Consider the following 13,265-nt stretch of genomic DNA (forward strand, 5'->3'; position numbering starts at 1 on the left):
CGGAGGCATCGAGTGCATCGACGTCATCAGCGTCCGGACCATCTTCCTTGGCTGCCGCTCCATCGACTGCATCGAGGCATCGGACCTCTGCATCGGCGCTGAGGCATCGGGCGACTGCATCGACGTCGGTGGTACCGAGACTTCGTCTGCTGATGTCGTCGGACGGAGGTGCATCGTCAGGAGTGCAGGTGAGGGCTGTCCATTCCCCTGCTGGTGGCGGTGAGCCTTCGGGTGGGTCTCCTCCTACCCTGAGGGCTCCTGCGGTACAGCCCCCCCGGGATCGACCCTCTTCGGTCTCGGCCCCGAGGAAGCGACGGATGGATTCTACGTCCTCCTCGTCGGTGCCGGGGAGCTCCGGTGACATGCTTCGGAAGAAGTCGAAGAAGCATCGACACCGGTCTCCTCCCCATGTCGGCACCGAGAGCTCTGGGTCGCCGAGGGATTCGGCACCCAGCAGGCATCGGCACCGAGAGGACCGCTCACCCTCTGTTCAGGAGGTGTCGATGCGCTCCATTCTGGACAGCCCGGAACAGCCTCCTCGCCCGGAACAGGTTCTGACGTCGACGCCTGCATCGACCTCTCAGCCTTTTTCTGCAGCCACTCTGAACGAGAGCCTCCGGGCCGTTCTCCCAGAGATTCTGGGAGAGCTGTTGCGCCCTACCCCTCCGGTACCGGCGGTGCTTGCGCCTCCGGTACCGTCGAGCGTGGCGCCGGCTGGTCCATCGCCCAGGTTGAGGTCCCCGACGTGGTGCCGACCGCGGCCACCTCCCAGGAAGGCTCCCCGACTACGTCGGCGGAGGGAGCTTCGCCGATGCGGGCGAGGGAGTCTACCTCTCGACGCCCCCATCGTGGACGTGGCTCCACGGAGTCGAGCCGGGCGAGGTTGCAGACACAGGTCCGTGAACTTGTGTCTGACACCGAGGGTGAGGCCTCGTGGGAGGACGAAGAAGACCCCAGATATTTCTCTGACGAGGAGTCTGAGGGTCTTCCTTCTGATCCCACTCCCTCTCCTGAAAGGCAGCTTTCTCCTCCTGAGAGTCTGTCTTTCGCTTCCTTTGTCCGGGAGATGTCTACGGCCATCCCCTTCCCGGTGGTTGTGGAGGACGAGCCCAGGGCTGAAATGTTTGAGCTCCTGGACTATCCTTCTCCACCTAAGGAAGCGTCCACTGTTCCCTTGCACCATGTCCTGAAAAAGACATTGCTTGCGAACTGGACCAAGCCATTAAGTAATCCCCACATTCCCAAGAAGATCGAGTCCCAGTACCGGATCCATGGGGACCCAGAGCTGATGCGCACTCAGTTGCCTCATGACTCTGGAGTTGTGGATTTGGCCCTAAAGAAAGCTAAGAGTTCTAGGGAGCATGCTTCGGCGCCCCCGGGCAAAGACCCTAGAACCTTAGACTCCTTTGGGAGGAAGGCCTACCATTCTTCTATGCTCGTGGCCAAGATCCAGTCTTACCAGCTCTACACGAGCATACACATGCGGAACAATGTGCGGCAGTTGGCGGGCTTGGTTGATGCTCTTCCCCCTGAGCAAGCCAAGCCTTTTCAGGAGGTGGTCAGGCAGCTGAAGGCGTGCAGAAAATTCCTGGCCAGAGGAGTTTATGACACTTTTGATGTTGCGTCCAGGGCCGCTGCTCAAGGTGTGGTGATGCGCAGGCTCTCATGGCTGCGTGCCGCCGACCTGGAGAATAGACTCCAGCAGCGGATTGCGGACTCGCCTTGCCGTGCGGACAACATTTTTGGGGAAAAAGTCGAGCAGGTGGTAGAGTCTCTCCACCAGCGGGACACCGCATTCGACAAGTTCTCCCGCCGGCAGCCTTCAGCATCTACCTCTACAGGTAGAAGATTTTTCGGGGGAAGGAAGACTGGTCCCTATGCTTCTGGTAAGCGTAGGTACAATCCTCCTTCCCGACAGCCTGCGGCCCAGGCTAAGCCCCAGCGCGCTCGCTCTCGTCAGCAGCGTGCGCCTCAGCAAGGCCCCGCGGCTCCCCAGCAAAAGCAAGGGGCGAGCTTTTGACTGGCTCCAGCAGAGCATAGCCGACATCCCAGTGTCAGTGCCGGGCGACCTGCCGGTCGGAGGGAGGTTGATAGCTTTTCACCAAAGGTGGCCTCTCATAACCTCCGATCAGTGGGTTCTGCAAATAGTCCGGCAGGGATACACCCTCAATTTGGCCTCAAAACCTCCAAATTGTCCACTGGGAGCTCAGTCTTACAGCTTCCAGCACAAGCAGGTACTTGCAGAGGAACTCTCCGCCCTTCTCAGCGCCAATGCGGTCGAGCCCGTGCCATCCGGGCAGGAAGGGCTGGGATTCTATTCCAGGTACTTCCTTGTGGAAAAGAAAACAGGGGGGATGCGTCCCATCCTAGACCTAAGGGCCCTGAACAAATATCTCGTAAAAGAAAAGTTCAGGATGCTTTCCCTGGGCACCCTCCTCCCCATGATTCAGCAAAACGATTGGCTATGCTCTCTGGACTTGAAGGATGCCTACACTCACATCCCGATACTGCCAGCTCACAGACAGTATCTGCGATTTCAGCTGGGCACACGCCACTTCCAGTACTGTGTGCTACCCTTTGGGCTCGCCTCTGCGCCCAGGGTGTTCACAAAGTGCCTAGCTGTGGTAGCAGCGGCACTTCGCAGGCTGGGGGTGCATGTGTTCCCATATCTCGACGATTGGCTGGTGAAGAACACATCCGAGGCAGGAGCCCTGCAGTCCATGCAGATGACTATTCGCCTACTGGAGCTACTGGGGTTTGTGATAAATTATCCAAAGTCCCATCTTCTCCCAATGCAGAGACTCGAATTCATAGGAGCTCTGCTGGATTCTCGGACGGCTCGCGCCTATCTCCCAGAGACGAGGGCCAACAACTTGTTGTCCCTCGTCTCGCGGGTGCGAGCGTCCCAGCAGATCACAGCTCGGCAGATGTTGAGATTGCTGGGCCACATGGCCTCCACAGTTCATGTGACTCCCATGGCCCGCCTTCACATGAGATCTGCTCAATGGACCCTAGCCTCCCAGTGGTATCAGGCCGCTGGGGGTCTAGAGGACGTGATCCACCTGTCCACGAGTTTTCTCAAATCCCTATATTGGTGGACGATTTGCTCCAATTTGACTCTGGGACGTCCCTTCCAAATTCCTCAGCCACAAAAGGTGCTGACCACGGATGCGTCCCTCCTGGGATGGGGAGCTGATGTCGATGGGCTTCACACCCAAGGAAACTGGTCCCTCCAGGAACGCGATCTGCAGATCAATCTTCTGGAGTTACGAGCGATCTGGAACGCTCTGAAGGCTTTCAGAGATCGGCTGTCCCACCAAATTATCCAAATTCAGACAGACAACCAGGTTGCCATGTACTATGTCAACAAGCAGGGGGGCACCGGATCTCGCCCCCTGTGTCAGGAAGCCGTCAGCATGTGGCTCTGGGCTCGCCGTCACGACATGGTGCTCCAAGCCACATATCTGGCAGGCGTAAACAACAGTCTGGCCGACAGGTTGAGCAGGATTATGCAACCTCACGAGTGGTCGCTCAATTCCCGTGTGGTACGACAGATCTTCCAGGTGTGGGGCACCCCCTTGGTAGATCTCTTCGCATCTCGAGTGAACCACAAAGTCCCTCAGTTCTGTTCCAGGCTTCAGGCCCACGGCAGACTGGCATCGGATGCCTTCCTCCTGGACTGGGGGGAGGGTCTGCTGTATGCTTATCCTCCCATACCTCTGGTGGGGAAGACTTTGTTGAAACTCAAGCAAGACCAAGGCACCATGATTCTGATTGCTCCTTTTTGGCCGCGTCAGATCTGGTTCCCTCTTCTTCTGGAGTTGTCCTCCGAAGAACCGTGGAGATTGGAGTGTTTTCCGACCCTCATCACACAGGACGAAGGGGCACTTCTGCATCCCAGCCTCCAGTCGCTGGCTCTTACGGCCTGGATGTTGAGGGCGTAGACTTTGCCTCTTTGGGTCTGTCAGAGGGTGTCTCCCGCATCTTGCTTGCTTCCAGGAAAGATTCCACTAAGAGAAGTTACTTCTTCCATTGGAGGAGGTTTGCCGTCTGGTGTGACAGCAAGGCCCTAGATCCTCGCTCTTGTCCTACACAGACCCTGCTTGAATACCTTCTGCACTTGTCTGAGTCTGGTCTCAAGACCAACTCTGTAAGGGTTCACCTTAGTGCAATCAGTGCTTACCATTATCATGTGGAAGGTAAGCCGATCTCAGGACAGCCTTTAGTTGTTCGCTTCATGAGAGGCTTGCTTTTGTCAAAGCCCCCTGTCAAGCCTCCTACAGTGTCATGGGATCTCAATGTCGTTCTCACCCAGCTGATGAAACCTCCTTTCGAGCCACTGAATTCCTGCCATCTGAAGTACTTGACTTGGAAGGTCATTTTCTTGGTGGCAGTTACTTCAGCTCGTAGAGTCAGTGAGCTTCAGGCCCTGGTAGCCCAGGCTCCTTACACCAAATTTCATCATAACAGAGTAGTCCTCCGCACTCACCCTAAGTTCCTGCCAAAGGTCGTGTCGGAGTTCCATCTGAACCAGTCAATTGTCTTGCCAACATTCTTTCCCCGTCCTCATTCCTGCCCTGCTGAACGTCAGCTGCACACATTGGACTGCAAGAGAGCATTGGCCTTCTACCTGGAGCGGACACAGCCCCACAGACAGTCCGCCCAATTGTTTGTTTCTTTTGATCCCAATAGGAGGGGAGTGGCTGTAGGGAAACGCACCATATCCAATTGGCTAGCAGATTGCATTTCCTTCACTTACGCCCAGGCGGGGCTGGCTCTTGAGGGTCATGTCACGGCTCATAATGTTAGAGCCATGGCTGCGTTGGTAGCCCACTTGAAGTCAGCCTCCATTGAAGACATTTGCAAAGCTGCGACGTGGTCATCTGTCCACACATTCACATCTCATTACTGCCTGCAGCAGGATACCCGACGCGACAGTCGGTTCGGGCAGTCAGTTCTTCAGAACCTGTTTGGGCTTTAGGATCCAACTCCACCCCCCGAGGGCCCTGTTTGTTCTGTTCCAGGCTGCACTCTCAGTTAGTTGGTAAATTTTTTAGGTCAATCTCAGTTTGTCCTCGCCGTTGCGAGGCCCAATTGACCATGGTTGTTGTTTTGAGTGAGCCTGGGGGCTAGGGATACCCCATCAGTGAGAACAAGCAGCCTGCTTGTCCTCGGAGAAAGCGAATGCTACATACCTGTAGAAGGTATTCTCCGAGGACAGCAGGCTGATTGTTCTCACAAACCCGCCCGCCTCCCCTTTGGAGTTGAGTCTTCCCTTGAAGTGTATTGTCTTGCTACATACTGGACTGGCCGGCTCGAGCCGGTTTCGGGCGGGAAGACGGCCGCGCATGCGCGGTGCGCATGGGCGCGCGAGGACTAGCAAAGGCCTTTGCTAGTAAACTTTCCGATGGAGGGGGCTGCCGAGGACGTCAACCCATCAGTGAGAACAATCAGCCTGCTGTCCTCGGAGAATACCTTCTACAGGTATGTAGCATTCGCTGTAGGGTTAATTGGCATTTCTGCAAGTAAGTGCCCTACATGCTATTCTATAAGAGAGCGCGTAAATGCAAGAGGGCATTCACATGGGTAGAGCATGGGCAGGATATAGGTATGACTCCTATATACCCTCATAGTAAAGGAAGAGCGGATTGTGTAGAAATGCAGACTTTATTCACTAAACAAGCTCCCTGGTCCTTATACACACATGCTTCGCTCAAAAGTGCTGCTTCAGGGTCGATAAATTACTGTAAACATACACGTATAGAATGTACCGTATCAGTATAAAGACCATCAAAATCATAATGTTAAAATCATATAAATAATAATAATGATGAAACAGTACCATTTATATAATGAAGCATAAATTAAATTATAAATAGATCATTTTATTAATTTATATTTTAATATAAATGGTACTGTTTCATTATTATTATTATTTATATGTTTTTAACTTTATGGTTTGATTTAGTCTTTATACTGATACTGTACATTCTATATATGCATGTTTACAGTAATTTATCGCCCCTGAAGCAGCCCTTTTGAACGAAACATGGCCATGTCGGGCATATGTGTATAAGGACCCAGGAGCTTGCGTAGTGAATAAAGTCTGCATTTCTACGCAGTCTGCTCTTTCTTTGTTACCAATGTTGTTAATTGTGCGAATTGCTTGGCACACTTAAATGTGTCAATTTACACCTGCCATCAACCTGGCATACATAGGCCTGTCTATATTTAGGCATACCAATGAGGGTGTACGCTAGTATTCCATAACATACTCTGGGCACCCAGATGCCATTATAGAATAGGCTCTCCCCAAGCTACATTGGGTGGCTACATCTGGGCAGCCCTTCACAGAATTGCCATCTATATGCATAGGCATTCCCGGGGGGGGGGGGGGGCATGAAGAATAGGGGAGTTGGGATGAGATTGGCAATTATTCACATATGTACCTATTACGCTTGCCTTGGAACAGGTATAAATGTGTGCTTCTACTTTGCCTGGGGTTATTTTATAAAGGTACATAGGTACGTATACACCTATGTCGTTGGTTCCCAAACCTGGTCTTGGAGGTACCCTAATCAGTCAGGTTTTCATGATACCCACAATGAATATTCATGAGAGAGATTTGCATGCACAGCCTCCACTACATGCAGATCTCTCTCATGAATATTCGTTGTAGGTATCTTGAAAACCTGACTGACTGGGGTGCCTATGTGTTCGTTCTGCCTAGGATCTCATTATAAAATTACCCCCTGGGTGGTGATAAAAAGCCTTTGTAAATCAAGTTCAAAGATTGGAAGAGTATTGGTCAGATCCTTTGCTGTCCTAAAGATTTGAGCCTGCAAATGTGTGGGAAAATGTGGGATACAAATGCAATAAATAAATAAATTATGCTGCTGTTAGTTTGTATCTCCTCTCCCCACATTTACAACTTTGGCCTTTAATGAGCATTAGGTATTAAGTGTTCCTTAGTCTTTCAGTTAGAGTTTCTTAGATTTTAGTAAGTTGATGCTAGTGTGAAAAGTGTTTATGTGCTTTATGCTCATAATTATTGGGAAATTTATGCATATTCTTCGCGTTTCCACATCTTAAAGGTCGTTGAAGAAAATGGGCCCAGTGAGCCCATCAAGAAGATTACAGAAGATCTCTTTCACTGTCCTGTGTGTTTTAAGGAGTTTGCTTGCAAATTTGGTCTGGAAACCCACATGGAAACCCATCATGAAACCATACTGAGGTAAGAACAGTGGGCAATATTCAGGAGAAAAAGTTGTTACATAAAGATAAGTGGATCAGCTTATCTTTGTCCTATATTTAGCAGGAAAAAAATAGTATGCATTACAAATAAAAAAAGAAAAAAAAAAGAACAACAAAAAACCAAGAAGAGCACTGTGTAGAAAGGTCTTTATTCACAACACAATGGTCACATAAAACCCAACATGTTTCGCCAACATGCTGCATTGGGGGTAAGAATTTTCTAGAGTAATCTACTACTACTACTTATCATTTCTAAAGCGCTACTAGACGTGAATAAAGTCCTTTCTAAACATAGCTCTTTCTGTTTTTCTTTTTTTTTTTCGGGGGGGGGGGGGGGTTGTTATTTATAGTGCACAGTACTTTTTTTCTTCATATTTTTTGTGAGTTGCACCTGCCTCTTTTGTCCCATCTCTCTTTATTTAGCAGAGCCACCCATTTAGTTAGGACTCCTGAATAACTTATCCTTTTAGGTTAGGACTGTTGTTTATGTGATTCCACTAAATAAATACAAAATATTTGGATAGTACTCCCCAGCATGCTGTTGGCCTCTCATATACTTGTGGTTAAATTTTGACTGGACATCGAGTTGTCATCAACCAAAATTTTATCTGTTGGTTAGCACAGAATTTTGAAACCAAAGAACCTATTCAGTTTGCACTTTTAGGAGGCAATTGTATAATGGAGGTGCTTCTATTTAGGTTTCCTGATGCCATAGGATTAGAGTCTCTTGTGTAATCCAAGAAAATGTTCCACTCAATGTGGAAATTAAAAAGAGTAAGACCTTTCTTCCCAAGGTCCGTCTTCCGCAACCTGGTGCAAATAATGGTACTCAGCCATCTAGACTATTGCAACGCACTATACGCTGGCTGCAAAGAGCAAATAATCAAGAAACTCCAAACAGCACAGAACACTGCAGCTAGACTCATATTCGGTAACACAAAATATGAAAGTGCTCAACCTCTACGAGAAAAGCTACATTGGCTCCCAATCAAAGAACGCATCACGTTCAAGATATGCTCCCTAGTTCACAAAATAATTCATGGGGATGCACCAGCCTACATGTCAGACCTGATAGACCTACCACCCAGGAATGCCAAAAAATCATCCCGCACAATCCTCAACCTTCACTTCCCCAACTGCAAAGGTCTAAAATACAAACTAACGCATGCGTCAACCTTTTCCTACCTGAGCACACAATTCTGGAATGCGCTGCTGCGCAATTTAAAAACGAACTAGGAACTTACTAACTTCCGCAAACTACTGAAGACCCATCTCTTTAACAAGGCATACCACAAAGACCAACAAATGTAAATCTCTCCACCAGTATCCAGAAAAGACAGTATATCTGCTTGTTAGACTACTATCTTGTCTTATCATAATCATGTCACCCAAGATCTGTCTGTAATACTAAATATCTATCTCATCATGTATTTCTATTATTCATGATGTATTGTAAGCCACATTGAGCCTGCAAAGAGGTGGGAAAATGTGGGATACAAATGCAATAAATAAATAAATAAATGTTATCTGGGTGCTCAGATGCCACTGTAGAACAGTAATCATAACCCAGTATCAAGGTGCTTAAATTTAGGTGCCTGAAGTTACACCAGCCATAGACCCGGTTTAACTCGGGTGCCCAAGTATGGAAAAGAGTGCATATAACTTACAGTATTCTGTAAGTTATGTATGTAAGTGGCACCCCCGTCCATGCTGTACCCCTATGTATGCCCCCCCCCCCCCCCCCCCGCCGCCTTTAGGCACCATGCCACTTAGGAATGCCCTTACAGAATAACACTTATGGGGAGTATTGACATTTACGTTCATATGTGCACTCATGCATGTCAGTATTCAGGGCCAACCCACTTAGCGCTAAGGCCCACCCAGCAGTAGCAAGCCCTTAGTGGTAGCTAACAGGAACCCCCAAGCCCTGCCAGCTGAAGTGCTTCCCCCTCCCCCCACCACCACCACGATGGTGCCAAGAATGCTGCTGCCCAGTTTGGCAGTTAGCTGTCTGATCCGCCAATTCCGGTACTTGTGCAGGCTCAGTTTTCAGCGCTTGCACAAAAACAAAGCATGTTCTGGTATTGGTGGTTCAGGGAGCTGCAGCTGACTGCCGAGGTGGGGAGCAGCATTCTTGGCACCATGGGGAAGGGGGGGGGGAGATCTTCAGTTGGTGGGGCTGGGGGATCTCTGCCAGCTCTGGTATGTTTAAGTTAAGTAGGTGGGAGGGATAGAAGCAGAGGAAGAGAACACTTAGTGCCCACCCACTTTTTCATTAGCCCAGAGCTTACCAAATTGGGGGGTCTGTACACCAAATGGGGTCACACCCACATTTGGGGGTCACAACTTTGGTGGCTGTCCATAGGTACATCATGATTCTGCTCCTCTGAGGGGGGGGGTCATAGTCATAAAAAAATTGGTAAGCACTGCACTAGGGCCACCCAAAATCTATCTGGCTATACTACCGATTTATGCTTGTAGTGTGTTCATAAATATAAGTGCCCCATTATAGAGCTTAGTGTTGCCTCTCTAATATAAAAGCATAAATCTTGTTCAATATCAACCCTCAATCTGATTTTCTCTGAGCTCCGCCTGGCTTGGAAAATTTTTCTCTGAAGGTTTTATTACAAAAAAAATGCTGCTTTCAGCTGCTAGAGCACAGATTGTAAAAACCAGGGAATATTCGGTATGGGGAAAGTAATCCAGTGTGCTGGTGTTGGTTTTGGAAGGGGCTGGCATTTAGATCCCTCACTGGAGTTGAGCCTTGGAATGTGGACTGGCTTGTGGCATGAACAAGCGTTAAGCAATAATTCCCAAGGTGGATGGCATTTTGTTCAGATAAAGGTGGACAGTCACCTGTAGGCTCTGCCCTGCCCTGCCCTTCTTTGTTCTTTATCTCTTAGATAACCAGTCTACCAGGTGCTTAACGATGTAATAACTGTTATAAACTGTGTTCTTAACTTTAATTGATGAGCCATGAGAGAGCTACACCACCATTTCTATAAACACTAGCTGATTCAAGGAAAGCCCTACAGAATGCAGGATTTGAGCTACACTCTTTAGAGCACGGAAAAGCAACCTCTATATACAGAGGGCCGCATGAATGTCAGTATTACCCCTAGCGGGGTAGGACAAGCACCGAAAATGCACAGAGCTCTATAGACCATCTGAGATAAATACGTAAAAGTTTAACAATGGAAGCAAACTGCTAGAGTGGCTATTTTGAAGATAATTGCAAAACTGTGATTATTGACATTTTCTGTGTATACTTTGCATGGTCTTGAGGACTGCATACAATTTGGTGGTGGTCCACAGGTTGCCCACCCCTGCTTTAGAGTGAGCCTTAAAAAGTGCTTCAAGATGAAGTCTAAATTCCTTGTGTATCTTTGAAGAATACGCACCCCCCTTACCTCTACACATCAGGGGCGTAGCCAGACTTCGGCGGGAGGGGGGTCCAGAGCCCGAGGTGAGGGGGCACATTATAGCCCCCCCCTGGCGCCGCCAACCCCCCCTTCCTGCCGCTATTGCTAACCCCCCCACACCAACTTTGCCCCCCCCCCTCCATTGCCAAACCCCCCTGCCGACGACCGCTCCTCCCGCTGCCGCCTACCTTTGCTGGCTGGGGACCCCAACCCCCGCCAGCCGAGCCGAGGTCCCGCGCAAGGCTTTGTTCTAATCTGATGTACGTCAGACTCACAGAAACAGAACAAAGCCTTCGTTCTGTTTCTGTGAGTCTAACGTCTTGCAGGTACAACGTGCAGGACATCAGACTAGAACGAAGCCTTGCGCGGGATTGGGAAGAAGAGGACCTTGGCTGGCGGGGGTTGGGGTCCCCCGCCAGCAAAGGTAGGCGGCGGCGGGGAGGGGGTCGTTGGGTCGTCGGCAGGGGGGTCCGGGGCAAATCTGCGGGAGCCCAGGCCCCCGTGGCCCCATACTAGCTATGCCCCTGCTACACACACACACACACTCACACACACACTCACACTCACTCACTCTCACACACTCACACATACACTCTTACCTGATGGGAGCATGCATTCTACTACTACTACTTATCATTTATATAGCGCTACAAGGCATACGCAGCGCTGTACACCATACACAGAGACAGTCCCTGCTCAAAGAGCTTACAATCTAGATAAGACAGTACACAGACAGAACAATTAAGGGTAAGGGAATAGAGAGGTGAGGATAAGGGACAGGGCAAGTAAGTTGGGAGTCAAAAGCAGTGGTAAAGAACTAGGTTTTGAGTTTTGATTTGAAAACGGCCAAAGACGGGGCTAGACGTACAGGCTCGGGAAGTCTATTCCAGGCATGAGGTGCAGTGAGATAAAAGGAACGGAGTCTTGAATTAGCTGTAGAGAAAGGGACGGATAAGAGAGACTTATCTACAGAACGGAGTACTCGAGGGGGGACGCAGGGGGAGACAAGAGTGGAAAGGTACTGGGGAGCGGCAGAGTGAATGCACTTATAGGTCAATAGGAGAAGTTTGACTTGAATACGGAAACGGATAGGGAGCCAGTGAAGTGACTTAAGGAGAGGGCTAATGTGGGCATAGCGACTTTGGTGGAAAATGAGTCGCGCAGCAGAGTTTGGATTGATTGAAGAGGAGAGAGATGGCTAAGAGGGAAGCCGGTGAGAAGTAGGTTACAATAATCAAGACGAGAAGTGATAAGAGTGTGGATAAGGTTTCTGGTAGAGTGCTCAGGGATGAAGGGATGGATTTTACTGATGTTATAGAGAAAGAAACGACAGGTTTTGACAATCTGTTGAATGTGAGCAGAGAAGGAGAGAGAGGAGTCAAAGATGACCCCAAGGTTACGAGCTGATGAGACAGGAAGAATGAGAGTGCCATCCACCGAAATAGAGAAAGGGGGGAGAGGAGAGGTAGGTTTTGGGGGAAAGATGAGAAGCTCGGTCTTGGCCATGTTAAGCTTGAGATGTCGTTGAGACATCCAGGCAGCGATATCAGATAGGCAGGCTGAACCTTTGGTCTGGATGCTGGTTGAGATTCCAGGGGTAGAGAGGTAAATTTGGGAGTCATCAGCATAGAGATGGTATTGAGAGCCATGGGATGATATCAGAGAGCCAAGGGAAGAAGTGTAGATGGAGAACAGGAGAGGACCGAGAACAGAATCCTGAGGTACACCGATTGGTAGAGTTTTCTTTTGTTTTCTTTGTTGTTCATAGTTCTCAGAATGTTTTCTGTATTTCACCTATTGTTGTAGTTTTTTTTTTTTTTTAATGAACGCATAGATCTGTAAGACAGTCTGCATCTCTGAATTAACTTGGTTTATTCGTAAGGTCTCTGGATCTGTTCTTATGTTTCTCATGCTGGTGTTAGTACTGGCAGGACTGTGTGGGGGAGACAGGCTGCGTTAAACTAATAGGGTTCTGTTGATGCAATCTATTATGAACTTGATTGCAAATACAATGCTTTCATTAGGCACCAACACAAAATGGTTGTAAGGGATGGGAGTGGAAAGAGGAAAGGGCAAGGGCTGATCCTGTAGGGCAGGTACCCACTGCTTTCAGAGCAGCGCTAAGGTCATGACTTTCCACTCCATGACCCTGTGCTATCAAAGGGGGCTTGTTTTAGAGCTGACTTTGGGAAGAGTACAGGTAGGGTGAAATTGAATTGCAGGTGCCCATAGGTAACCCAGGAGTGATGGGGACAGATATTTCCCTACTTTCTCTCTCATTGTTCCCAGCTGATATCCTCCCAGCCTTCTCCAATGCTGCTGCTGTCTTGGACAGCAAAACTGACCAGCATCTCTGAAAAGAAAACTCAGCACAGGACTTTGGTGGCTGAGAGGCGCCCAGCTACAGCCACCACACAGACCTCCTGTTACTACTACTACTACTACTATTTAGCATTTCTATAGCGCTACAAGGCGTATGCAGCGCTGCACAAACATAGAAGAAAGACAGTCCTTGCTCAAAGAGCTTACAATCTAATAGACAAAAAATAAATAAAGTAAGCAAATAAAATCAATTAATGTGAACGGGAA

At 49.2% G+C, this 13,265-nt stretch overlaps 1 protein-coding gene across 1 annotated transcript in view; it reads left to right on the forward strand.

Moving 5' to 3' along the window:
• Positions 1-13,265, forward strand: part of RREB1 (ras responsive element binding protein 1) — a 387,040-nt gene that overhangs the window by 292,664 nt on the left and 81,111 nt on the right. Inside the window, 1 exon segment of the mRNA XM_030208824.1 lies at positions 7,095-7,234. Coding sequence (XP_030064684.1) covers positions 7,095-7,234 — 140 coding nt within the window.

Source organism: Microcaecilia unicolor, chromosome 1 (assembly GCF_901765095.1).
Source record: "Microcaecilia unicolor chromosome 1, aMicUni1.1, whole genome shotgun sequence".
NCBI lineage: Eukaryota > Metazoa > Chordata > Amphibia > Gymnophiona > Siphonopidae > Microcaecilia > Microcaecilia unicolor.